This window comes from Anoplopoma fimbria, chromosome 14, assembly GCF_027596085.1.
Source record: "Anoplopoma fimbria isolate UVic2021 breed Golden Eagle Sablefish chromosome 14, Afim_UVic_2022, whole genome shotgun sequence".
In the NCBI taxonomy this organism is placed as follows: domain Eukaryota; kingdom Metazoa; phylum Chordata; class Actinopteri; order Perciformes; family Anoplopomatidae; genus Anoplopoma; species Anoplopoma fimbria.
In genome coordinates, this window is record NC_072462.1 from 4,135,301 (window position 1) to 4,163,234 (window position 27,934).

At 40.5% G+C, this 27,934-nt stretch overlaps 2 protein-coding genes across 3 annotated transcripts in view; both read right to left on the reverse strand.

Annotated features, from left to right (window-relative positions):
* The window catches only part of tnpo1 (transportin 1), a 74,647-nt gene that overhangs the window by 32,946 nt on the left and 13,767 nt on the right, over positions 1-27,934 (reverse strand). The window lies entirely within an intron of this gene.
* On the reverse strand, positions 6,715-26,581 carry LOC129102291 (tumor necrosis factor receptor superfamily member 10B-like). Its single transcript, XM_054612366.1, has 10 exons — positions 26,315-26,581; positions 16,672-16,840; positions 15,365-15,496; positions 11,405-11,516; positions 10,469-10,602; positions 10,272-10,376; positions 10,140-10,186; positions 9,749-10,033; positions 9,627-9,663; positions 6,715-9,170 (listed from the first exon to the last, which is right to left on the reverse strand). Exons 1-10 carry the CDS (start codon positions 26,351-26,353, stop codon positions 8,863-8,865), a joined length of 1,368 nt encoding a protein of 455 aa, XP_054468341.1. The 5' UTR covers positions 26,354-26,581; the 3' UTR covers positions 6,715-8,862.

Below are 27,934 nucleotides of genomic sequence, written 5' to 3' on the forward strand. Positions count from 1 at the left end.
TACCAGCAGGCCAATTTACACTTTACTCCCAGATTTTAATGCTTTATCACTTAAACTTTAAGCTTTGTATCTTTCATATTTCATACTTCTAATTCCTATTTTTCTCTCTAATCACCATTCTTCATTACACCCTAGCCTTTTAGCAGCTACTAAGCATTCATTTTCCAACCTTCATTTTACCTGCATGCAACCAAATAAAACATTTGAATTTTATTATTTTACAGCCATGACTGTCTTTAGAGTTCAATGTGACATCATCGGTTTAGTTTTTCATTATGCACATAACCCCATCCACTCTGACATTTGATAGATTTATACAGTACATCAATGGGAATAGAAAGACATTGGCTATAATGTTGCCACAGTTTCCGTTGTTAATAAATCTACTTGTTCTTTTAGTTTTGTGTGAGCCGTTCAAAATGTACATGCTTTCTGAGAGCACAAAGTTCTTTCTTCTCTACATTCAAGGAGACACATGAACTAATTTGTACCTAATCCAGATTAGTTAACAAAACAAGTTTAGCTATCATTTTACTCATTTCTTCCTGTCTAGTTTGGATAAAAAGAAGACTTAATTCTTACCTGCTACTTCACCGAAGGCAAGGTGACAATAATTCACTGTGGCTGTATTCCTGACCTCAACAGTGTGTGTTTTATGGACAAAATCTGATAACATGCAAAAACCTTTAACACATTTAGGGTAGGGCAATATAAACTGTATATATGCGCACCTGCTTTAAAAGAGCAGGGCCAAGGTGGTGTCTTTTACATCTAGCGACCAGCATTTTTGTCAGTGAAGAGACATTAAAAGTATATTAATATCTGGTGTTTTTGTCATTGTCATTGATTTGTTCAAACAAATTCTAATCCGTGAGGATGTTTGTGCAAAATTTGAGAAAATTCTCTCCAAGCCTTCCTGAGATATATCCTGTTCACAAGAATAATGCAGAGGCATAGAAAATGTAAATATTTCCCTTCCGTGTACGCAGGATCGGCTCAAAACAAAATAAAGTTCCCATGTTCATTTTAATGAAGGAAGACCTAGTATCTAGTATTGGGACAACAATGGAGACATATGGCACAGAGGAATATATATTCACATATTTGGCTTTGAATTCAGAGACAATACTTGTTTGTGGGATTAAGTCATTGTTGGTTTCAAGTGTTTTCATGGTATTTGTAGACAATAAGAAGAATATCAGTTAACGTATCTTTAACTCCGAAATGTAGTATGGTATGATAGGACAAGTATTTAGACTGTCCTTATGAACATTATACAAAAAAAACAACGGGTGAAATCTGAGGTGAAAAGCAACATAACTCATGAGGAAGAAAATTAAACTACCCTTGTGAAAGTGATAGAAAGTTGCCTCTTTGTAATTACTGCACATTGTGCGATAGAGCATGGTTTGCATATTCAAAGTGAGACTAGAAAGCTGCAGTAAAGATAACAGCGTTCCTGTCGGGTTCATGCCGCCTTCCCAGCGCTCATTCTCAGCACAATGAGGCCGTGGCTGCTGCTCGTGTCCCTGCTTGTCTCTGACCTGAGCCCCCCAGGAGACGGGGACTGGATCATGGATTACTACCAATGGAGCTTCTGCAGAAGAATGATTCAGATGACTCCTTTAGGACTGGAGATACTAAGGACCCAAATTGAACACCAATGCATGTGTATCCTGAGAAAGTGTGTGTGTGTTGCCTTGCAGCACAGACAGAGGACCGCCCACTTTTACTGGACACACAAGGTCCATGACGATAACGGATGCAGTTTGTCTCATCAGGAATTTACAGGAATAATCCATAGGAATCATATCCCAGCTCTGGTATGCTTATGTCAGTATTATTGTTAGTTCAAAAAGTAATGAAAAAGCTATAATGCTATATATTTCTGAACTTTATCAACAAAATGGCTTCTTCCCTGTTACATACCCTGCTGAGGTGCTGAATTATGATTTTAACTATTGCCACTGCACATCTTCCATGAGCACATTATTTATTCTTACCAGTTTCTCTGTTCTGCTGCATGAATTATCAGCATAACAGGTGGGATTGTCACAATAAAGGGTCCTCAAAATTACACTAACGAAAAGCATAGAAATGATCAATGCACAAACAAAAACACCCATGTTTATTTTGGTGCTAATTAAACAGCTGTTGATATTTAGAATATCTGACACGCAGCATGTTTTTTGCACCTGTTCAGAATATCTTTTGGGAGAGCAAGGAGACACTCTGAAACTCCCTTTCTCAAGCTTTAGGGCAGAAAAGACCTTTGAGAACTTGGGAGACCTTAGAAAGAAGATTACTCCGAATGAAAAGCATTTTATAAATCTCCTGGTTTCGACAGACTTAAAGGGAAAAAGTTACTGAAAGAGTGACTGCAACAGTTGCAGAAATGTGAATAACTCCCTCTGAGCTTTCCCCACCATTAAACCCAGATATCAATGAGTGCTGCATGGTTGACAGTGTGTGTAGTTGAGCAGTGTGCCGAGGGAACCACATGCCGTTAAAAAAAAAAGTTGCACACAGAGGAGACGCACCAAAGCGCTTAAAAAAGAACCATTACAAGTTTAAAAATGTCACTCCGTGCTTTAGAAACCATTTCACAGCCATGCTAGAAGCTAGTGCTTTGAGCTAAATGCTAACGTCAGCATGCTGGTACGCTCACAATAACAACGTTAACGTGCTAGCTGGTTGAATGTTCACCATTGTCACCCTACTAGGTCATTGTCATAGCATATTAACAGTTGCTAATTAGCTTTAAACATGAAGTGCAGCTGAGGCTGATGGGAATGTCCTTAGTTTTGCAGATATTTGGTCATAAACCTGAGTGTTGGAGGAGCTATAATTTTGACCTGTGGCGCCATCATCAATTTTGACCTGATGATGGCGCCAGTTGAAAAGCTTATTAAGTCAGTTAGCCTGGACCAAAGTCAATGATGGATTAGCTTAATGACATTATGCTAATGTCAAGCTGCAGGCGGGGCTAAAAAATGTTCACATGAATGGAGTAGTGTACTTTAAATGGCTGTCTTTTTTAAATCTAACGGCTCATGCATTTGACTCGGTGGCAGTTTTATAGCCATCTCTATCTTCCTCTCCTTTCACTCCAGGTCGCTTCTCTCCTTCATGGAAAGGGAAAAAGAGTTCCAGTATTTCTGCTGAGGTCAGCGACTCTACCAGCGCTGAATGTTATTAGTGAAACCAGCCATAATGCCATGGACATAATAAAAGATCGCCCTCATTCATGGACACTGCATCATCACTCTGCTGCCTCAGGCCACCATTTCCAGGCTTTCCTACTGGAGAAATCCAAGAGCTGGGCACCCGACAGCATTTTTCAAATGCAGAAAATGCTGACAAAGAGATACTGCGTTGCTACAACTTTGATTATTTCCTGCTGTTTTAAAGCCGGGCGAACAAGATCAGCAATGAACATTGAAAAAATATCCAGAGAGCAGATTGCACAACCACAAAAAAGACTAAAAGACAGCGCACGGCGGGCGATGGACATTAAAGTTCACATGAAGGACGACGGAAAAGCTGCAGTCCATCAACGTGACGTTCACCAAGCTGCTGCTCTGCACTCTGGCAGCTCTGCGATGAAAAGCTCCAATACATCACAGTTAGAGATACAGAGAATAGCAGCCAGAACTATTGAGAAAAATAAACATTTGAACTTGAACTTGTTGCAAAAAAGAACTCTGAAGCAACATCCTTTAAAAGCTGCATCTAGTGTGTATGATGATGATGATGGATTTTATGTTGAGAGGAAACTCTTGTTGGTATCCAGAGAGGAGACAGAATCCATTCATAGACCGCAGTCCAAGATAAAGGCTACTCAGGATGATAATAAAGTGGATTTCAAAGGGGAGATCATCACAAACAGAGCAGAGTCGCGACGCCAAGAGGGAGAAAGAGAAACAGGACGATCACAAACAAACACTAACGCAAATGGAAACCAGAAAAGATTAGCATACATCCTCCGGGCAGCCTTTACACATAAGACAGATAATAGCGATGTTGATACCAAACAAGTGTTTACTGAAGCGGGGAAAGAAGTCTTAATCATGTTATTCCTTCCAGACGCAGAGAGGGAGACACAAACAGAACCATCAAAGTGTCTGAACACAGACACTGGATGGAAAACAGTAAAAACACCCATAAAGTTGCTGCATGACCCCCCACCCATGACCAAAGTCATAAAGGAGAGCTTTAATATTGATCCAGAGAGCTTGAAAGAAAGCCTGTTTTCATTAGAAATGTATGTGCCGGATAGAACAGAGAGAATGGATATAAAACCAGCAGAAAGGAGAGCTAGAGTAACTACAGTGTCTTCCTCTGTAAATACTGAGGAACAGGTCAAAGAACAAGATGAGAGAAATGCACACACAGAGGCTTATAATTCGTCTCGTGAAAATATGGGCATAAATCATGCTAAACAAGAGGAAAATGTGACTTCAGAAGAATCAGTCATACCTACACCTCCATCACTCAAAATGATGGAGAGAGAAACTGCAAAAGCGGAGACGACTACAGTAAACATGGAGATAAAAGAGACAACATCAAGTACGGAAGTCTTCAATCAAGGCACACAGAAGGAAGACGGACCGACAAGTACGGAGACCCCAAGGAAAACAAACACTGAGACTGAGCCGAGATTTATAAAATGTACAACTGGGAATACAGAAGCTCAGATTGAAAAGTCCTTCTTCGGCCTCAGGATGAGACAGGACGTCCCGGCAGAGACAACCAGAGCAGAATCGGACAGGAGAGAAGTCCAAAATGACCCAAAAGTCAACTCTTTTACATTTGCAAAACCTTTAACAACAATCACAGAACAAGCTACAGACACGCTTCAAAGAGTAAGTCAAGTTGCACTACCAGATTTATATGAAGATTCTGGACAAATTAAAGGAATAGTTTTTCATTTTACCTCAAGATAATCGATTCGGCTCTCATATCTGTAAGTTTATCTAATTAGCTTAGCTTAGCACAAAGAGTGGAAACAGCTGACAAAATTGTCCAGCACAATTAATTAATTAACACGTTTATATCTTAATTGTTTAATCTCTAGGGAAAACAAAGTGTAGGAACTTCTTGGCAAGACACAGTAACTTCCCCAAGTCTGCTCTGAGCCAATAAAGCGGTTTGGTACTTAACCCCAACCAATAAAACGATTGTTTTTTTAATGTATTTACAAGAGGTGTTAATTAGTGAGCTTTTAGATAGGCTGCTTGCTGGATATTTCCTGTTTCCAGTTTGCTAGGATAAGCTAATTAGCTGCTTACAGAAGCCTTACAGTTAATGGCATCAATAAATTATTTTAAGTCTCAAATCAGAGAGCCAATAATTGTATTTCCCAAAATGTTGAACTTCTGATTCAAGGTAGATAAACTGAAGGAAATTGGGATTTAATTACACAGAAAAATGTGCAAAATACAACAAAGAGATGGATCTATCCAACAGCAGGGGGAATCTGAAGGGAATTAAAACTGATAATGCTGAAAGGAAGAGAAAACAATGTAATCCAACAAGAGAAATAGGCAAATTACTGGAAATACCTTTTTTACCCAATCAATTATTGTTCTTTGAGGGCAAAAAATGTTGCATTGCAAATAATGGGCCACTAGATATATGACATAATTTCTTCAAATCCTCATTTACTAATTCAAAAAATGTAATGTACCATGAGATGTGTCACTTTTACATTGTTCACATTTCTCAGCATTAAACGTACTGATGAAAAGTTCTCCTCCACAGACTACGGATGACAATACGCCGCTCTGCAGAGGTTTAATACATCGCACTGAGGCCGGGTGGAAACACTGCATGGAGAGATCTGCAGGAACGGGATCAAAGACGTTCTCCACAGACGCACTTAAGGAAACAGGAGAGCAGGAGAACGAAGACATCAGAGACCAGAACGACAATCTCCTCAATGATGACGAGTACGATCATTTCTACTATTTTGACGGAGTGCTGAGGAGTGTGAGGAGTAATTTCTACCCCCATCACAAGAGACAAAGACTGAGAAAAAGGACTGAGAAAAATAGTGTTTTCAGAGGGAGGAACAGAGGAGACACTCGAGGAAATTTCCTCAGTTATATCAGACGTCTTACTTCAAGGAACAAGGCCAGTCACTTCACGTGATCAGGCACTGAAGATGATTAAATACTCAGGGTGACTGGAGGACCTGAACATTGCAAAAACAATTAAAAATGCAAAACAAAGAAACACATTTAAGCACCGACAACACTGATGTCTAACTTTACCTGCTGGCCAGTAAATGACTGTCAAGAAAAAACAATCTTCCTGCCAGGGCATATGGACATATTTTCTATTTTCTGCTTTGTGATGAGCGTGGTGTCTTTAATATTTGTGTTTCATGGCATATATTTTGATGGAGCATTCATATAGCATTAACTTTGTACTGTACAGTAAAGGTACCATCCACATTGGCTGCATTCAAGTCCACATTATTGCATAAGTTAATATAATATTTATGTAACAGATAATGACCCTTCTGACCCGAGAGAATTCTGTTAATACCAACGTTATGGAGTCTGAGGAATTAGAACATTTGTGATTCTCTTCCTCCAGATATGTATATTTAACAATAAGAGAATGGCAGAGCAATGGTTGATATCTTATTAATGTTCTGCACATTTTTCAATGTGAAAACATTAGTAATTTCAAACAATTCAAAGACGCTCATCTGTACAAAACATTTATTTAAAATTGACATATAAACAGCTTTGATGCATTTGCATAATTTATATATCTGAAATCCATTACAAGCAAACAATAACTAAGGGGTAAATGGCTTAACGGCAACCCTGGATAGAAATCAATAATTCTTTACACAAGAGGAACAGCTTAGGACTTGGCAATGAGATATGTAAAAGTAAAAACATATAAATTATTTTAGAAAAAGACATAGACATGAAGTGCCAGAGAGTGAACAAAACATGCATGATGCTACTTAAAATAAAGAATCTTTAAAAAGAAACAAACTAAGAGTTGAGAACTGTTTCAAAAGGAGTTAAAGGGAGAATGTTAAAAGAGAGAGGGGAGTTTAGGATCCCTAGAAATTGATGCTGGCTGTATTTTCATTGTCTGTCAACAGATGGCAGTGCCAGCACTGTAGCATCACTCTTCAGCAATAATATATAACTCTGTAACTCTTTCCTTTATACATAAGAGACTGCAGGAAAATGGGCAAAAATCTAGTTTAAAATGTCACAACCTCACTATATTCATGTTGTTTTGTTAATAGAGCTGCATTTATACACATATACAGGTTGTGAGGCTTCAATGCTCTCTGGACATTCGTATGTACATATGACAGAATGAATTTGAGCTTCTTTTTTTTTTTTTTTAATCCAGAAAAAAAAAGTTTCCTTCATCTTGTCTGAGTCTAACCAGAGACGAAACAATCCGTATCTGCAGTCGGTTCACTACAACAGTCGGACTCAGCAGGTCAGTTCTCTTTTTTTCTAAGATTGCACGTCACCTCAACTCCAATTTGAAATGACACACTCTGCGTTTAGCATCGAGAAAGCTTCCACACTTAGCTAAATGAGGAAATGGCACATGTAACATTGACACATCGACAGTGTGGACCAGAGTGCTACACTTTACACGGTGCAGCGAGCAGAGACAGAGTTTAAACTGAACCACTACGGAGCTTCAACTGCAACTTTGAAAACTTGATGTCAGTCATTTTGGCCCTGCAGCTAAGCGTCATCGCACAGATACAGTGCGTGCTTTGTTTTCCAGGGTCGTTTGCTTTGAAAAACGGTATAAATAATCGAAAGTTAATTATTATTCATTATAATAAATATGTCAATAAATAAAATGACCTTTGAAGTTCTCCAAGTTACGTGGAAACGTTATGGAAACATATGGCTGGACTATTACCAGCTGCTCCAACAGAAACAGCTTGTTAGAAAACTCCTTCTGCACTGAGCATAGAAAAGACCGGACGACCGAACACGGAAAGCGTTTCTCCAATGTGACTCCATTGTTCAAAAATCTATTTTTGAATCGCTGAGCTCTATGAACATAATGACATCCAGATCGCTAAATAAATTTAGATTGATCACATGGCACTGAAGAGGCAAAACTTATGATTAGTAAGGCTGCAAATTGACCGGAAAATGTTCATAAACTCTTACATATGGTCTCAGAGAACCCTAAATCTATAAAACAACAAATATAGCATGATTTTATTTTGAAATCCTACATGTGCCAGAGGTCAGTGCATCAATGAGGCACTGTATTAGTGACATAGCTAATGCCACTCCTACAAACCAGTGTATATCCCTGTCTCCAGGTAGTGTATCGGGATCTGAGGACCAGATGCGTGACACACACACACACACACACACACACACACACACGCACACACACAGACACACACACACGCCCAGAGACATCTAAGTTTTCAGTATTTGGATGCATGTTGCTCCATTAGAGCCTAAAACATGCAGCCATTTCAGCCTGTGGAAGCGGACACCTTCACGTTAATCTCTTATCAACACAATTTCCTTTTCTGTCTTTTGTGGCGATGTTGTTGATTTTGACCACACAACTCTTTCTTCATTTTTTCGGTATTACAACCTCCGCATTTGGCGAGTAGTCAACATCTTCAGAGCTCTGATGAATACGGCTCGACCTTCCCCTTTTTTGTGGTTTTCTTTTTAAAACTACTGGCTTTTTTTTGTTTGAGTACATGGCTGGTCAGCCACAAAGAGGTAAGCCTGTTACACAAAGTCCACCGACAGTGTCCGTGTGCTTTTTTAAGTTTTTTCTTGAATTAAGTACTTTGTGTTTACTTCATTCGCGTTCCCCGTTACTTCAGGGTGCGTCTGCGTCGGCGTGTTTGTAGTAGCCTCTCTGCAGGGCCGCGGAGGCGATGTTCTCGGCCGAGCGCCGCTGGTCCATACTTAGCAAAGCCTCTAACAGGTCGTTGATGTCCGCTTTTAGTCCCTGCCGCTGCATCCAGTTCTTCAGCAGCTCATAGGCCTTGTCACCGGGGGCGCCGTTCTCCGCGATCCGAATGTGGTTGTCACTGACTCCGATCAGTCTGAAGAACTTGTTGTGGATCCGCACGTCCAGGTACTCGTCGAACAAATCGAAGCTCTTCTTCAGGGACCTTTCTGACCCTTTAGAGAGAAATAAATGAAAAGAAAAGAATGTTGATTGAGATGCAAAATGGCACATAAGCTGTAGAAACACAGAAACTCTGTGTAAGTAAACTGAAGTGTTTATCTTTATTGAAATTTTCACACATTTTCCTTCAGGGGACGCACACAAATTTTAATAGAGGATCAAATAAATCTGTTAAGCCATGTCCTCTTTAATTTAGCATGAGAAAAAAACAACACTTTAAAAGGCGACGTGCTCTAACCCCCGAAAGGCTCAGATACTGCCTGACTGTCATGAGATTATTAATCTATCACGCAGATAATGTGAGATCTTGAAGAGATCCTGTTTATATGACTTCCCTGTGGGAGGAAAACCGTGTTTATTTCTGTGCACAGCTGCCTGTTAGCTCAAATCAAGTTGCATAAAAAATGTTTAGTAGAAGAGGAAATCTATGATGGAATCTGAAATCTTACCTTGTAGAGGCACCAATCGATGCTGCAGAGGATTATCCTACAACAGAAAATACAAATATAAGAAATAATGGCACAGGTGGTTGAAACACAAATGATTTGAGATCATCAACAGTTTACCGCACCATGACTGCAGGTGGGAGTCGGATGGCGGTGGGGCTCTGCTGTGGGGTGTTTGGGGGGTTATCGGAGGAGGCTGCGGTGGGCAGGGCGGACAGGCTAGTCTGAGAAGAACTGGTGGTGTTGGGCAAACTGTCTCCCAGACCCCGGTCCTCATCCTCCATGGGAGGGGAGGCCTTGGTCATCCCGGTCTCCTGCAGCAAGGGCCGCGACTCCGGGCGGGACTCCTCGCCCTCCAGGCCGGCGTTCTGATTATTCTGTCTCTCCTCCGCTGTGGCTCCACTCTCGTCCTGAGCAGAAAGAAAACAGTGGAGAACGTTGACATATTGAAGCACAGATTCTCTATCGTAACTGGAACACATCATGAGTGAAATCAAACACAGAACGATAACTTACGATGGGAACCTTCACGATTTCACTGGAATCACAATGGCTCTTTGAACCTGTTTAACAGCAAACAAACAGCATTAAGAATACAAACTGTATAAGCAAAACAACAATGTAAAGGTGCACTAGATGTCAACTCACATGGTATTTCACATGAACGCTGCTTGATTACGAACCACCACAAAGCCAGTCCAATAATGAGGAGGGCGATGAGGATGAAGGCCAGGGAAAGGCATATAGGTGCAACTGGAAGAATAAATCAGTAAAGATGAACAATCAAGTATGAAATAAAGTAGGATGTTAAGCAGAAGGCTTTTGTGTGAAACAGTGGGGTTTACCAAGGTCTGCTGGAGAGGTAGGGGTCGGTGTGGGGAGGGCTGAGGAGGTTTCCGTCGGGGACAGATTCCGTTTGCGACACTCGGTGTTAGAAAACGGGGTGCACTTCTTCACCTCCTCCTCCCCTGATTTACACCTGGAATTTGGTAGAACAAAAATATATATTTGCTTTAATCGTAAAACATACAATGAAAAAAACAACAACTATATAACCTTTGGAGCTTCAAGTTGGTCCTGAAGACCAAAGCGCCTTTATGACCGCAGAAACTTTACACAGAGACTAGAAACCTTTTGAGGAACTCATTCTTTTTAAGGAAAAGGGTTTCAATAAAGTTCTGGACATTTTGACATCTGGACATTCTGGTCTAGAGGTAGTACTTTCTAAAAGTACAGGAACTTTTGGGCTCGGCTTTGCAGGGATGACCGTAGCTGATTGGTCAAACACACACAGTGCCGCCGATTCACCTCGTTTACCTCTTCATTCATAAAACAAGGAAGTACTCTTATTGATTGAGGACTATTTGACGCTCTAAAACAACGGGCATAAGTAAATACTATGCAGAAGTTCAAGTCGTTTCAGTGAGACAAAACCTAATGTTTATTTTTTTCCTCAACTTGTCCTTCAGATGAAACTGGGAACGGGAACACTGAACTGAGCGCTGCAGAGTGTGTTAACCCCTGCGACCTCTTTAGTTCCTTGAAAAGTAGTCCCGGGACTCAAATAATTCTTGATGAAAAAGCTGCTCAAGAGTCCTTCTATTCTAGTAAATTTGAATTAGCCGAGGATAAATCTAATTAACTAGCTGTTTAAGATGGAAACCCAACAGTTCAGTGGATACTTAAGAGTTATCTCATTATCCTTAAAATTACATTAAAATTGGATAATATTGATTAAGAACTGAAAACAGTTTTTTAGGAAAGAAGTAGATGACACTTACTTGGCACAACGCTTGCAGACTTCGCAGGCCTGATCCGGGACACAGAAGGTGCCGGGTCTGCACTGGCACCTGGTGTCTGTAGTGGTGGTGCAGGACGCAGTTTGAATCTCATCTGTGGAGATTAAAATTGTTGGAAGAGATTCATTTTTTTGTGATATATCATCAAAATAATGAGGGACATAAAAATCCAGTAAAATATAAATAAATTAAATCTAAACAGAAAAATAAACAGCCATCAAGTTACACATTAAAAACATATCTTGGGCTATTAAATCCAGTGATTTTTTAGACAATCTTTAAAATAAGAAATGCAGTTTTCACTTTATGATCTAACTCTGTGAAGCGTGTGCAGACAGAGTCGTACAAGCAGACTCACAATAAACTTGTGACCACTGGCATCCATTAAACGAGAGCGAACAAGAGAGACTTCTCAGGTAATTCGTTGGTATTTAGCAATTATGTGGTCATTTTTTTGCAAAAAAGAAAATATAAAGGAGTTATGTAATTGCGTTTCCAAGTATGACTCCCTCTTAGATAGAATTTGCCTCACTTTAACAGGATAATGAGGATGGAGAACCCGGCATGGTTCATTTATTACATTTAAGACATGAAAAGAGCGTAACCTCGGCCTTTAAGATATGATCAAAATGAATAACAAACCAGCGGTCCAACCTCCACAGGAAGACCTTTCACACTAATTTGATGTGCATGCTTGCTAATTAAGGAAAAAAGTAGAGCATTAGCATTAGCTTGGTTTTGTTGCAATAAGCACACTTAACTTCCAGTCATTTTCATTCACACTAATGATCCTATAATTGTACTCAAGACAATTCAGCTCATGTTGTAGCAAGAACAAGAGAGAAGTAGGTTTTCAGGTATTCTTTATAGAGCTAATTTATGACCTGATTCACATTTCTGAGACTCATGTTGAGTCACTTTTTCCACAGGTGACAATAACAACTTGTCCCGGGATACAAAGTCCACATTAGTCATCTGCCACAAAAAACCCTTTGTCACCTTAAGAAGGAAATCGAGGTGTGTCAGCAGTGCTCTGTTGATGAGCTTAGAAATATGTGTTTTCTATTCTTTCTTCATGTGTCCAAACATGAGAAGGCAAATATTAAAAGGAGTTTACAGATCATACCCAGATAAAGGACTCAAAGTTAAGACTCCAGAGTCTGTCTTCCCTCAGTCTACCTTAATTCTTTATGATCGTAATGACCTAAATGTTGCCGGGTAGAACGGGCCTGTGGATATATCACAGCTGTGACTTAAGCTGTGCTATGCAAGACTATATATGGAACGAGTCGACGGCTCACAGCAACAACTTGGATTGTATGAACATTAACACGTATACAGAGCAGGACTTTGTCACCAAGCAGACTCATGTATGGTTCAAAAGTTTATTTCCAAATCTATGCATGACACAGGATCAATTTAATCTCTTTTTTAAATGTGTTTTAGATATAAATGTCTGGCATTCATAAAAGTTGTTTTACAACTCAACTAGGATAAAAATAAAAATTATAGTCATAGGTTTTAAAAGCTCAGAGAGAGAAACCGGTCACAAATTCCCTTTGACTAACCCAGAGCCAGTAAGGAAGAAACCTTGGTGTGGTCTTCAAGTCTCGAGTGGGTTATGTCACCAAATCTGTCACCTTAAAAACATTAAAGTGATCATTTCTCTCTCTGAGTGACCCATAGAGACTAATGCTCTATGGGTCACTCAGAGTTCTGGTTGAATGAGAACTCTATTGCCTGTGTACTGATCAGCACCAGAAGGAGGGAACACATTACAACTGTCAGTTTACATATTGATTTAATATCTTTTTCCTCCAACCTTTACTTGCTTTAAAACACTTTATGCAAGCCTCACATGCAGACAGCGTATGAACCGGTGCGGCCCCTCGGGCCCTCTGACACGAGTCTGTTATTTGCTAAAACCTTTGTGAGTCAGCCTTCAGCTATGATACCCAAAGTCACTGGAACATTCTGCTGCTGGAAGAGATGTATTTTTTTGCCATAAACTTAAAGCCTACCTATTCAGCCAGACAATTGATTAAGAATGGCTAATAGACTTTATATACACTGTTTTATTAACTTATTTTATTGCATGTAAGTTTTTTTCTCCATTTTATTGTTATGTTATTAAATCACTCATTTTTGTGTATTAAAGCTGAACAATTTTACAATTTTATTGTTATTTTATTCATCAATTTTTTTTTATTTTCTCGTTTGTCTTGTTTTTGTCTTTTCTGTTGTGTTCAAGGTCCACACTTGTTCTGTCCTATTTTCTGCTTGTCAGTCATCTGTGAAGTACTCTGAGCTGCACTAACCTGTACGAAATGTTCTATACAAAAGAAGTTCTCGATGGATTGATGGATGATTCGTTTTTTGGGAACGTCTCCTTGTCTGGCCTCTTGTCAGTATTCTAGTTTTGTGAGCTGCTTAGTGTCTGCTCTCACTGTATACACAAACACTCTCACAGAGACGGCTACTGTGTTTATCAGAGCGGTCCTTAATGGCTGCTTCTGCCAAGTTATTGAGACAATGGCTTTGATTGTTATAATTTCAATGTTCTAAAACAATCAACATGTAATGGCAACATTCCAACGTGAAACAATTTCCTTTGAAGGTTGTTTTGTTCTTTTATAGCGAAGACACTCGGGGACATTCTGGTTTATGGCACGGCCGTTAAGCGCTCGGCCCTGCAGCACACTTAAATCATCTCTTATTGATCGTAAAACACACACATTTGAAAACAACAACTGTGAAAATATGTCACATAAAAACCAATAATGTTAAAGAATTTTGGATGGTCGGAATATTGGGAAGTTTCCTAGTAGTCCAAAGCAAGGGCAACTTTTCTCAGTTTGATTCCCATCTCCTTTGCCGCGTTCCTATTAATTATAACATGGTCTTAAATAACTTCAAACTAGAGCAAAAACACACACACAAAGTTCTACCTTAAAACCGCAATGAATGAGCACAAAACACATCCCATGTAACAGTAGTCTCTTTTCTGTAGCTCCAGCCTTTCATTGGACACAAAGACGCCCAGTGTGGGACACAATGAGACACCGCCACACCCAGTTCAGCCAGGTAGGACAGACACACACAAGAGAGACCCTCCAGAGACGGGCAACATGCTCACATTCAGCCCACGAAACAAAACAACAAAGACACGCCCTGCTACTCCGCGTAACATCATGAGATCGCATTATCATGAGTGGATCTGAAAGGCGGGGGAACGGACAAAAAGGTATCGACTTTCCTAAAAACAATATATCTTTGACACATTGTTAGAGAAGACTCCACTTTGGAATTAAAGGGAAAGGGAGTTAAGTGGTGTTTTATTTCTTTTCTTTCTTTTTTGGACTCATTTTAAGTTGTTTTTTTTGTAAATCTTCGAACTGTACTTCCTGTAGTTGTCCACGTATTGACAGTGCAGTGGTCCCATTACAATGGAAAGTCTTTTACAATCACGATTCAACAGAAAAGTCAACAATTTTTATAATCGATTAATCGTTAAGTCAATTGTTTTTCCACAAAAATTCTTCTAAATGTAGTTGGTTTCAGGTTTTCTTTTGTAAATTGAACATCTTTGGATTTTGAGCTGTTCAAAGAAAACAACTTAGGCTCTGTGAACTTGTAAGGTCATTTTTTTCTACTATTAGCTGACCTTTTATAGATCAAACAGGTAATCTATGACATCAAGAGAACTCTCAATTAACAACTAGTCAATACAAAACATACATTTTGCGTTTAATATGTTTAAATAGGTGGTAAAAAGCATCATGGTCTTACCACTGTCATTGATTGGCTGAATGTAAAGTTGTTTACACAAATAATAGTAAATGTTATTTTAAATAATGAGCTAAAAACAAGTGGAAAAAAACAATCTTGGAAACAAATCATGAATTGCTGCCACTGACTCATTGATGAGGACAGTCTTGTTACCTGAGCGGCAGTGTGTGCAGGGCAAACAGCGGTTCATCCCGTTGGAGTGTTCTGTGTAGGTCTGTCCATGCTCACAGGGGAGACACGTCCCGGGTTCTTGGTCTCTTTCACATTCCTTCTGCACAAAGGTTCCTGCAAACAACAAATCATGTGATGAATATACATAAATGACATGCAAATTATGTCTTTAATTTGATGTGTTTCCTGTTGAAAAAGGATGATGGGACCAGAAATACGCTTCCAAACTGTAAACCAATGGGATAGCGGCTAAGAAGTGAAGGTCAGTTTGATTTGACAAATATGCAGATGTGTGGGACTTTAGAGTTTTTCTTCATTTGCACATGATTCACTGGTTCACACGAGATGAAACGCTTCCTGGAAGTTAATGTCCACATTTCATGGGGGTCTCAAGGAAAGACAGGAACCGATTCACTGAAAAGAACCGATTCACTGAAAAGAACCGATTCACTGAAAAGAACCGATTCACTGAAGTGCATCGTGATTTGCCGTGCTTAGGATTTGTATAATAATTTCAGTCGGGCTGTAAAAAAACTCATGTGTTTTCAGTGTGATGTACACATGGAAAAAAAGACAGAATGGGAAACATGCAGGAGAGGGCAAAGACATCTATGGTTGCACTCTGGGTATTGAGTCAATAAAGGGGTTTGTATTGGAGCTGGTTTAGGGGTAAAACAGTATCTGTCTGGTTTCATAAAAGATCATACTGACCAAAAGGATTAAAAGTAACCTTAAAGTATCAATTATTTGGCACTTTGTACTTTATTTTTATGATGGACCATCTGTTTTTGAGTTGATCAAATACACCAACTTCTTGGAATTCATAATAGCAAACAAAATAGGTCAATCAGCTAGCAGCTACATGCAGCGATAGTACCTTGGCTAACTATGATCTGAGCTAAAGGAAAGAGGAAAAAAGGTTAACAGTCTTAAATTCTTTACATAATAAAATGAATACAGTTGGCACTTTCAATAACTTGGTACTTAAAAAAAGGCTGCACAGCATCTTCTGCACTTTTTCCTACTTTGTGCTTCCCTATGAATTGCTGAGTTTTCCTCCTGCTCCTTTCCATAATGCATTTTTTTCCAGACAATGCAGAGAAAACTTGCAAAACTCATTTGGGACACAGTTAAGGTTACGGGTTTGACATTTGACTCAAGTTTTTTGAAATGCCATTTCTTGAATCTTTCCTCTTGCTTGCGTTCAGTTCTTGACGAATAGACGCTGCTATTTGTTGATCTGAGGGAGTTTGAGGTTGAAATGTTCTCCTTAATGTGGTTCCCCTTACCAGCCTTGCAATTGTGGCAGCAGAGTCCCTGGTGGAGGTACTGCTCATTCTCCACACATGTTCTGTGTCGCCGAAGAGTGAGGTTCTTGTATTCATCGGTGGACCACTGAGCTGCCGGAGGCTCTGCTGCGTGACAAACCAGCCCGAAGAAGAGCGCCGCCACCAGCACCTGAGTCATCAAGGTCAGGGGAGGAAAGGAAGGGGGAAGAAAGAGAGACAAAAGCTTTGCATTAGTTTTGTGTATATAGAATATACAGACTCGCCCACTCAGACTCATTACATGAAGGACATTGAAGAGGAGAGTCCATCTTCATAGGGAACCTTGTGTGAGCAATCTACGACTTAATTTGAACCATCTGATCTGAGCATCTGCCGTGGGAAAGCAATTATGGAAGCCATCCAGCTGGTCAGAACTAGAGGCTAAACAACGCTATGTGTGCAGGACACAGAGCTACACACTAACTACATGCAGCGCAACAGGCGTCCAAACTTAATTACTCCATGATCCGGTTTTTTTCTCGTAAGGAGAGGCAGAGTCTCTGCTGTGGGTGGAACAGAAGAGGCTCTGATATGGTATCTCAGCTAACACCACCGCAGAGCCCGTATCAAATGTGATTCCAGAGGTCCATTCATGTGCTGGATAATAACAGGGCTTGTATAGGTGGGGTACAGAGAAGAATACGGCCGAAACGCTTTAGTGCGGCCCCCGGGCGCTGGTGTTTATTCACACGCTTTTCACCATGTCAACGTGAGAAGGCCCCATTCACTGGCAAACAACACACTTTAGTGCCTCTACTTCAAATGACCCACATTCTTAAAGCCCGGCCCTTTGAATGCGGCGACACGTGACACCGCCGTCAAGCGCCCCCAAACGCAACGCGACACCTTCCTGGGGTAACTGAGAGGCCTAGATTTGGAGGCTTTTTTTTTGTCTCTACTGTGCAAAACCGGCCCCCCCTCCACCTCCGCAAGACCAGGAGAGAAAGGAACAGGTTAGGGGGTGGAGAGGGCCAGGTTGAGGGGGTTGATTCAAAGTGAGAAACTGTAGACAGCGAGATGGGGATGGGACGTTCTGCAGGGAATAGGTTGTTTAAAAAAGACAGTGTGGGAGAATGAGGGGAATAAAGAGTGAGAACAGACAAACGGAGGTAGAGAAAGAGGGACAGGCTGGAGAGGCGAATGACTCCTGACGCTAGTCTCGGCTCTCTGGAGGGCCGCCATGCCTTGTTGTTCAAAAGAAACTTTCCCCTTCACTCTCTCACTCTCTCTCTCACTCTCTCTCTCTCTCTCTCTCGCTCTTTCTGCCTTTCCCTTCTTCCTCTCCCTCTGCTCACGTCAGACTTTCCAAAGACGGCGAGAAGCAGACGTGGAGGGGCAGACGGCCGGCAGTGCAGTCACAATCACACCATTTAGATCTATCCAAACATTCTCTGGGAGGGAGGGGGGGGGGACAGAAGAGTGAAGGAAAAGGGAGGGAGATAAAATGAGAGGAGGGCGGGGGGGGTGAGACTAACAGCTTGCATGACACAGGGTGAGTCTTTAGACTTGAATACACTATGTGTACGACTGAAGGGTGGGGGGATGCAGAGACATGGAGTATGTAGAAGGCCGTGTGAAAAGGCAAGAGAGCAAAATCTGCATGCAAACATGTGCATGACAACAAAGTGGAGAGAAAAGATGGAAAGAAAGACAACTTGGGGTAAAAATGAGCTGCACTAAAGGTAATCCTACACTTCTATAAAGCTCCAGTCCAATGTGACGAAGAAGTTTATTCATCCAGCTGTAAGAAGCAAAGAAATCCCTCGGCCAATTAAAAGTTAAAACCTCAGGTGTCTCTTTGACAGTGAAGATGCATAGACAGCATAGAGATGACATCACTTCCAGTCTTTGTTCAATCCCGGGGCCTGTGATTCAAAAACACTCCCAGCGGTGCAGCTGCCCCTCAATAGCTAACCTGTTGTGCTGCAGCAGCTGACGGTTTGCTACACGGAAGATCCGGTCGCACTTTATAAAAAAAGAGCAGCAGGGCTTCAAATATTCATTGTTTTCATCATCTGTGAATCTTTTGATCGATGAATCGTTTGGTTTATGAAATGTGAGAAAATCACAATTACACAGAGACCAAGGTGACGTCTTTAAATGTCTAAAAACCCAAAGATATTCAATGATATAATACACAATTCATTTTCTGTCAAGCAGTTCATTCATTCAGAATTTGCTTTCTATACTGAGAATGGTTTAAAGAGGGATTATTTGTATGGTAGATGGCAGAGTCATACTAGTGAATAATCACTTTTCCATGTGCTAATGTGAGAATCAATAACCATCTTTTATTTTGAAATAAAGTTCAACAAGTCTGAGGGCAGCCCCGCTGTGTGGTATTTCTTGAACACAGCCTGCTTGCAGACAAGGAAAAAAAACAAACATGTGTCCAAGCTAATGTCCTACGGCTGCTCAACTACATGAGTGCAAACTGAACTGTTTACATAAACACTCTGCGCGGCCACAATGTGGCTTAGTTGTACCTCCACAACCAAGGGAGGAGGAAGGCCGGAGTGACCATAACCTCAGTGTCGAAAAGCCCTCCAAACCCACAATCCCTGGAAAATCTCCAACCCTCCCCGTCTGGCGCTCTTCAGTCCAGTTCACAGTCCTCGAGGATGAGTGGGATCGGGTGCAGATTATCGGGTTAAAACAGTGTCCTATTGTCAAGCTTCCGGTCTGTGTGCATGATAGGGTTAGTACTACGCCTGTGTGGATGCTAGTTAAACTAATAAAAAGTCACAATGTAATAATGACAGGAGCCTCTGTTTGTAACAGTAGCTTTCCTCCACTTCCTCTGAAACACCCTTCGGTTCTTCCAAATTGCCTTGGCACAAACGCTAAAACATGCCGTGTACACTGAGAAACGCGTTTGTGACTAAATGACAGGACTTCCTTTCAGCTGACTTATGTTATCAATGGGCCTTTTAGAGGGCTGTGATAACTCCACATCCCCGAGGGGATTACAGTGAGACGGGCAGAAACAGAAAAACGAAATGAACTTTTGCACAAACACAACGCAACACACATATATAAACTAAGGGAGGCTCTTCGTTTCATATTGGACAGATGATTTAAATCATAGCCAACTGATGAGGAACAACGTGATGGACCTCATTATGCTCCTGTGTGCGGACTAAGACCTGACACTCCATCATGCTTTTCTTATTAGCCAATTCTTTTCTTTAACAATTTCACATTTGTCATGGTTACAATATTGTACATCTAAATTGTCAGACATCATGACAGAGACGTGTAGTTTTAAGATATTTCTAGGTATAAGTGAAGTGCTTATGATGTCAAAATAGATATATAAAAAAAAAATGTAGGTCACTACTAATACACACAGAATTGTAATGGGTTCACGTATGACTTTTTCTCAGTTTACTCATTCAGTCCATAGAAAAACAATCATAAAGTTGTCACTTTGTAGTTCATGCAACCCATGAAATCAATTTTTTTGAGTGTAACCCAAACTTATCTGACAACAACTGAATCAGTTCATTGGATTATAGATGGTCAGCAGCTGGAGGTTCAACGACCAAGTGGACTAACACTGATTATCCACCATTACTGCTTTATTACAACTGATGATATTTAAGGCCACAAGCACATGACGAACTGGAGGATGGAACAAACATGGTTTTTTTTCTTCCCAGCAGCAGTTAATTTGCAGCACGACATGAATTACTCAAGTATGAAACATCTAGTTCACATCAAACGACGACGACGTGTGTCTACCTCTGAACTCACCGCAGCTCAGTCTTTATGAAAAACACCGGCCTCCCACGACCACAGGAAGGAGAAAAATCCACCGCAAATCATAACAGAGGAGGTGACACTGTCTGCATCGCAGCTGCCGATGTTCTGGCACAACTGGTGTGAGAGTGTAAACATTTACCGACAGAAATCCTCAATGATCTTTTGATCTCTTTGACGAAAAAAAGCACAAACGATGGTTTGTTGCACAATAAGTCAGATTTCTATTAAAGCAAAGCAGCAAACCCTCAAGTTTGAGAAGCTGGAACCAAAGAATATGTAACATTTTCAACAACTTTTGCTTGGAAAAAAATGATCATTCATGATTTTTCTGTCAATGATCAGATCTTGCCGTGGGTTGTATTGCTGTAAATTAGTGTATATATTTCATGGTATCTAGCAGCAACTGAGCTTCACATCTGATTCGTCTTGTCTAATTGAATTAGTAGTATTTATACTGTCACGTGGTATTCAGATGGCGAAGTGAGATTTGAACACGAGGTCAACGGCTAAATACCAAACACAACAGAAACACTGTCCTGTAACGTGTGTCTTCTATAATGTCATTAGTGTATCAGTGACAACTAATGTCCAATATTAGTTTTGCATAGTTTTTTTTAAAACTTAAATCAAATTAAACTTAATTTAACCTACATACGCCAACTCTTGTACTAATGTTCTATTCAAATCCCTCCAGGCCGACCTTGACGGGACAGTGAAAGCTCTCTGCCTCACAGATAAGGCCTGGCACACCGCGGAGGGGGTGACCATGCACGACTTTCCTTGAGTGATGAATTGCACTGACATCCTGTCTTAGATGATGAAGACATGGACGACACAAGCAAAAGAAAGCCTGACACTTTCTAAAGCGCTGCAAACAAATCCAAAGTCCAGCCGAGCTCAGACACATTCGTCATTTTAAAATCTGAATGATAGAAAATGAAGAGAGTGACTCCAGTGTCAATTTTTGAAGCAGTTCGAAAAGAAAGTGCTCAAGAGTGTGAAACCGCATTGTCTGCAAGCTGCACACACACACACACACACACACACACACACACACACTCATACGATACACGAGCACACTGTGAGGTTTATGTGTGGGAGCGTGTGAAAAGCGGCGGCCCCCTCCTCTCAGGGAGCACAGGAAGCTCGAGACAATACAGAGGCTTCATGCAGGGTTCAGCTCCAAACTGTGTTCCCCTCCACAGCAGCAGCACCGCCTCAAGAGTAGGCCCGGCAGCCCGATTGGACCCACAAACACATCCGCTAGGCCGGTATATTTATAACTCAGGGAAGCTGCAGCTCCACGACACCAAATCCTTCAGTTTCCTCAGGAGGTGCGCTCCACTGATTAGCCCGGAGAGTGACGGTGTGTCGAGAGCAGGTCAGGTGACATTCACATTTCGAAATCAGGGAAAATCAATCTGCGATGACGACGGTTTTAATGAAGTCACTCCCATTCAATCTGCGACCACAAGTTGGTGAAATGACGGAGGTGCTGACGGAGGCGTTGACCACATGAGAATAGCCGTATTGTTTTGATGACTAAAAGCGAGAGGTCTGTTGAAGGTTTCGAGGGTTCAAACTGTTGTACGCAGGTGCAGCATGACACATCTTTCCACTTTGTTTGTGTTGTGGGGTCGAGTGGGACTCCGAGGTGTGGTTTTCTAACGGGGCTGGCTGCTCAGCTTGCACTCAAAAAATGACACTTGTACTATTATTGTGCGTCACTTGCGGTGTTATTCAGGGACACTGATTTTGAACGTCAAAGCACAAATTGAATTTAGATGTTTGTGTGCAGAAGGGGGGTATTAACTTAGCCCTTTTCAAATTCTGATCGGAGGCCCCCTTCATGGAGGAGCTGAGCGGCGACTCATGAGACAACCCCCAGGAGGGCGAGAATGAAGAGAGCAAGAGCGGATGACTAATAGACTCAAGTATGTGCAGGAATCCATCACCTCGCTCTAGACAATCACATTAGCTCCATTAAAGCTTGTCTTTGTGTTAAAAGGAGAAAAAGTCCATGAGGCGCTGGCAGTTTATAGCCTTCTTTTATAAACACATCACAGCAAAAATGTAGAATATGTGGATGCTGTAGCGGCTCAGCAAGGACTTAAGTGACCATCAATAGCTGGAATTTATGTTGGATTTATGTCTTTGTAAACAGATGTCCATTCTAAACTCCGGACAAAGGTTGAGTTTGTTCTAAGACTCTAAACTTTTGTTATAATCTGCTCATTCATCCAGGAGAGCAGGAAATCAGAGGAAGTAGCAACCTTAAGCTGCTCTGCTTTTGGATTATGTCATAATAACAAACTAAATTGTAAGATTATTAATTGTCAACTAATTTTAGAATCGATAAAACATCCATTTTTAAGCAGAAACGCCCCAAAAATTCAGATCGACACTTTGAAAATGTGAATATTTGCTGTTTTTCTGTCTTCTATTAGAGTAATGTTTTGGGACTTTTGGTAGGCATAAAAAAAGCAATTTAAATACGTCAACTTGGGTTTTGTAAAATTGTGGAGGGCATTTTCACTATTTTCTGAATCATGGTAGACCATTTGAAGGATGCAATGCAATCTTTTTTTAACTGTTTTAGGGCTCGACTACCACATATTTTCATTATCAATTAATCAGCTGATTACTATTTCGATTAATGGATTTATTGTTGGGTCTAGTGAAAAATGCACATCAAATTGATTGTTTTGTTCAACCAACAGTCACAAGCTCAAAGATGTTCAGATTAAAAGTATAATACATCACAAAAAGCAGAAAATACTCACAATTAAGAAGTTAGAACTAGGAACTTTGCATGACAAATTATCTTAAATGTGAATCGATTATTAAGATAGTTGATTATTTTTGTTGTCAGTTGACTAATTGATGACTTGTGATATATAACAGGATTTTATGGCGATTTCCTTCTGCTTCATTGTTTTTTCTTGGTTAAATACAGGATGGATAGAATCCTTTCAAATAAGTTCAACTCAAGCTGCAACTAAAAATAATTTCCATTATTGATATATTACCATACATAGATATGAACATATGTCTATTTAATGTCCAAAAATAGTTTCTCACATCAATTTCTCACAGCCCAAAGTGACATCTGCAAATAGCAACTGTCCAAAACACCAAGATTACAGTTTAACAATGACGTAAAAACAAAAAACGGCAGTAAATCCTCACAAAATGTTAATTCAAAAAGTGACTGAAATGATAAATCATTAAAGATGAGCTATTGACCTATTGTTTCAGCTTTAGCAGCCTTTGGGAGAGTATAGTGTAAACAGAATGCTTTCAAATATCTCCACACTAAACAAATACATATAGATAACATGTATATAAAAAAAAAAAAAAAAAAAAAAAAAAAAAAAAAAAAAAATGCTAAAAATAACTTTTGCACCCTTTGGCAAACAGTGTCCATTCCTAGTATAATGTCCTCAAAGAGGATAGTAAAGTTGTGTGATTTAAGCCGTCAGGTGACTTCTCTACACATGTGAGAGCTATGAGAGTATTCCACCTCAGAGTAGTTATACACTGTGTGTGTGTGTGTGTGTGTGTGTGTGTGTGTGTGTGTGTGTGTGTGTGTGTGTGTGTGTGTGTGTGTGTGTTTGTGTGTGAAATGGAATTAGTTGCTATCTTGGTCTTAAAAAAACACACATTAGCTGGACCGTTCCTGTGTGAGTGCTGACTTGCCTCCGTTGGTATGCAGGCCGCACCTGAACACAGGTGTCGCGCCCTTATAGTGAGTCAGCAGGTCTTTTGATAAGTGGCGAGTCATTCAACTCAACCGTGCCGAAAGAAAAAAAACCAGCAGCAGCAATCTAACTACATCCGATCTAGAGAATAAACACCTGGATTATAAACTGTGACGGGCAAACTTTGGTATCTGACAGTGAGTGGGTTGCACCGCATTGCATCATTCAGTGTCCGTGCTCACATGGTCGCCATGTAAAGCAGCATCAAGCAGCAGTAAACAGCACTACTCTAGACTCGGCCACTTTTTTTGTTAAACCACCGCTCGGTCCCCAGTGACCCAGCTTGGCCTCGGCTTGTCCCTAGATGTCCGTGTCCCTCCGCAGAGACATGGAGGGACATTTCCTGTGTGAACCAACACCCAGACAACACAGCAAAAAAAAACAACCAAAAAACATCACAGATAGCGATCTTGTGTACGTTCGCATGGGCACGACAATTACTCAGAAGTAAATCGATGCCACTAATATCAGCATATCTGTGTATTCTAGACAGGAAGTTTACTGGACGGTCAGGCACGTACACCACAATTTGGAGGGGTGTGTGTATGTATGTATGTATGTGTGTGTGTGTGTTGGGGGGGATTAGAGAAGGGGGAATGGGAGTGGAGTGTGTGTCGGGGGGAGGGGGGGGGGGGGGGGGGGAAGTTTCCCCATAGTCCCTTAGCAACAAGGCTCTCTGGCGAGGCCTCCAGAATGTACTGTGGTTTACAGAAGAGATAAACATTGACTTTGCCACCCGGAGAAGTAAAATCTGATTTCAGTAATGGAAACACTGCATGACTTAAAACACAGATCAGACAGCGCAGAAAACAAACACTAAGGCCTCCGGACACATCGGGGCAGATGTTACCTTCACTTCAACGACTCAACTTAAGAGTGGAGCCACAGTAGCCGACTGTTATGAAATGTCGCAACGTTGCAGCTTAATGACTTAATAACCGCTGCCTCTCTTATCAAGCATAAAAGAAGCAGAGACGTAACCAAGCAACTCTCATTCATTTTCCTGTTTCCTATCTCCCTCTGTAATGTAAACCAGCAAACTTAAAGTGTCTCACATGCAATTCACTCGCATGTCATTAATGTGAAGAACCTTGAATGGATTGGCCTCACTTTAAGGCCTCACAGTGAGGATACAGTATTTATAGTGTCAGGCTTTTGGTGCTGCACAGATGGAAAAAACAACAGGCGAGGAATGAAAAGACGTCTCTGTGAGGCTGTGAGAGTGGAATAAACTTAACTGGAAAACTGTTGAGAGGAACTTTGTGGCTCTAATTGAGTAAACCGGCGAGGTGAATTCTTTGGCTTTTCTAAGAGGGGTCAAACTGATTCACAGCTTTCAGACAGGATACTAAAAAAGTGACTTTTAACACATAACTTGATTTAAAAAGGGGGGTTGGTGCAGGGTCCATAGCAGCAGTGCAGCTTATTAATAGTGCCTATAGGGCCATCTACATCCGCTGTGACAGACCAGGAGCCATCATATGCTGAATGTCTGAACAATATGACCACATGATGTCCAACGCAGATGGTGGCTGGAACTGAATGATGCAGCACATGTACTTCAAAAAACCCAGAAAACAGGAGCCAGAGAGCTCCGGATGAGCTTCTTCCTCCTCTTCTTCTTCTTCTTCTTCTTCATGGAAATAAACACTTTAAATCAACAACGTCAACATAAACACAATGTTGCTACTTGTGTAAGGAGACAATGAAGGGGCTTGTCTCATCTCCTCTCAGGCCTGCTGCTTACATGTTAACGGATTAATCCATCCCCCCAAAAAAGACTCAACTTAACAAGGCTGTCTGTATTTTTGCATTTTTGATTTTATTTCATTAGACTTCATCTGGCGCCCTGGTGACAAATTTGAATCAACAAGTTATTTGTATTAATATCTAAATCATGGTACTGTCCGGGCAGAAGCGCCCCGAGCGCATACAGGATAAGCAGCTATTCCAAGTTAAAGGCGCATTAAAACCATCCATTAGTGCATTAATAACAATACTATGGCAGACTGGCAGTCACATACAGTGATGTTAATGCACATTATTTAGTATAATGAGGGGTTTATTGTCGTGATTACCTTTACAGAAGGATTCCAGACCACCGGATCGAGGTTCATCTTGGGAACTTCGAGATGAGAGGAAATCCCTGCGACTTCTGGTTAAAAAACAAACCACTTTTTTAAGTCTCATAAAAATAACACAATTAAAGTGGAAAAAAAACAAAAAAAAAAACAATAGGCGCACAAGTCCGGCTGTAACAGTGTCCGTGGCCCGGGTTCTTTCATGGGTTTGCTCGGCACTCACACTAACTTTTGAACGCGTTTTCCTGGGAACTGAGAGCGACTCAGTCTGAACACCACTGAACACTTTTCTTTTTTTTCTCTTGCATTGAGCTGAGCATGACGTCAGATGGGCCCAGGAGCCAATCACAACGCTCCGCCGCAGAATACTAATGAGGTTTTCTGCAGAAGTGCTAATACCTCCAGTAAACAACCAGTGGTGGAATGTCAGTTAAGCAGCCTGTAATGACTCCAGTACTGTACTTATGTAACAGTTTGAGGTACTTGTACTTCACTTGAGTATTTTTTTTTTATTTCTTTGCAACTTTATACTTCTTCGCCTTCTCTCAGAAGTAAATATTGTACTTTTCACTCCACTACTATTTGTCTGACAGCTTTTCAAAATCAAAATGAATCATACCTTTCCATTTCCAGTGTTGATTTTGATTTACGTGTTGAAGGAATTCTTCTTCTTCTTAAGCCAAATAAACTATTGGATCAGCTGGAAATGCATCGTCCCAAAGCTGAAAACAGGCTGTTTTTCTATTTTTAGAGATATGTGGTTCTCACAGGACAGTAAGGCAACAAACATATGATGATCTTATAGAATATGATGCATTGCTGTAGATTAAACTAGCTAAATGGATATAAAGGAATTCAAATAATCTCAACCATCTACACATAAATATTAATCCAAAAACATCATATATCATAGTAAAACACTGACAGGGAACATTTTACTGCAGAATGAGTACTTTTACTTCTCATACACATTTTGCTGATAATACTTGCATACTTTTACTTAGTAAGTAAGGTTCTTAGTACATGACTTTTACTTGTAGTGGAGTAATTTCAAAATGGGGTAGTAGTACTTTTATTTAAGTAGATTATCTGTGCACTTCCTCCACCACTCAATACCACAGTGTCTAAATGCTCTGTACTTTACCCAAGTAAAAGTATGAGCATCAAAATATACTTAAAGTATCATAGTACTCATCATCTAGAAGGGATCATTTTTGGAATAATATATACTGGATTATAATAATTGATGCATGAATGTGTACATCACTTTAATGTTGCAGTAAACGAGGGACATTTTTCCAGAGGATCAATGACCTCTTGTCTTAACCTGTAATAGTACAACATCGTGCATGTGTTGATAGTATTTTTTACTATCAATCTGAATCTGCAAAGTAACTTAAGTTAGAAAATAAATGAATAAAGTAGGCCCACAATATTAATGGTTGTGGAGGAGAAGTATAAAGAAGCAAAAGATGGAAATACTCATATAAAGTAATTACCTGTAACTGTACATAATTATGGTACTTGAGCAAATGTACTTGTGCTTTCTATTGCTGGTTTTTGTGACTTTACAGTTTGCAGCTAAGTCTGTGGAGTAAGATATTCTTCATAAATTGA

Coding starts and splice junctions, on each gene's coding strand:
- LOC129102291 (XM_054612366.1), bottom strand. CDS start 26,353: ATGAACCTCGATCCGGTGGTCTGGAATCCTTCTGTAAAG. Junction 10,603..11,404: donor GTCTGCAAGCGTTGTGCCAA/GTAAGTGTCATC, acceptor ACCAAATTCCAG/GTGTAAATCAGGGGAGGAGG. Junction 10,377..10,468: donor TACCTCTCCAGCAGACCTTG/GTAAACCCCACT, acceptor TTATTCTTCCAG/TTGCACCTATATGCCTTTCC.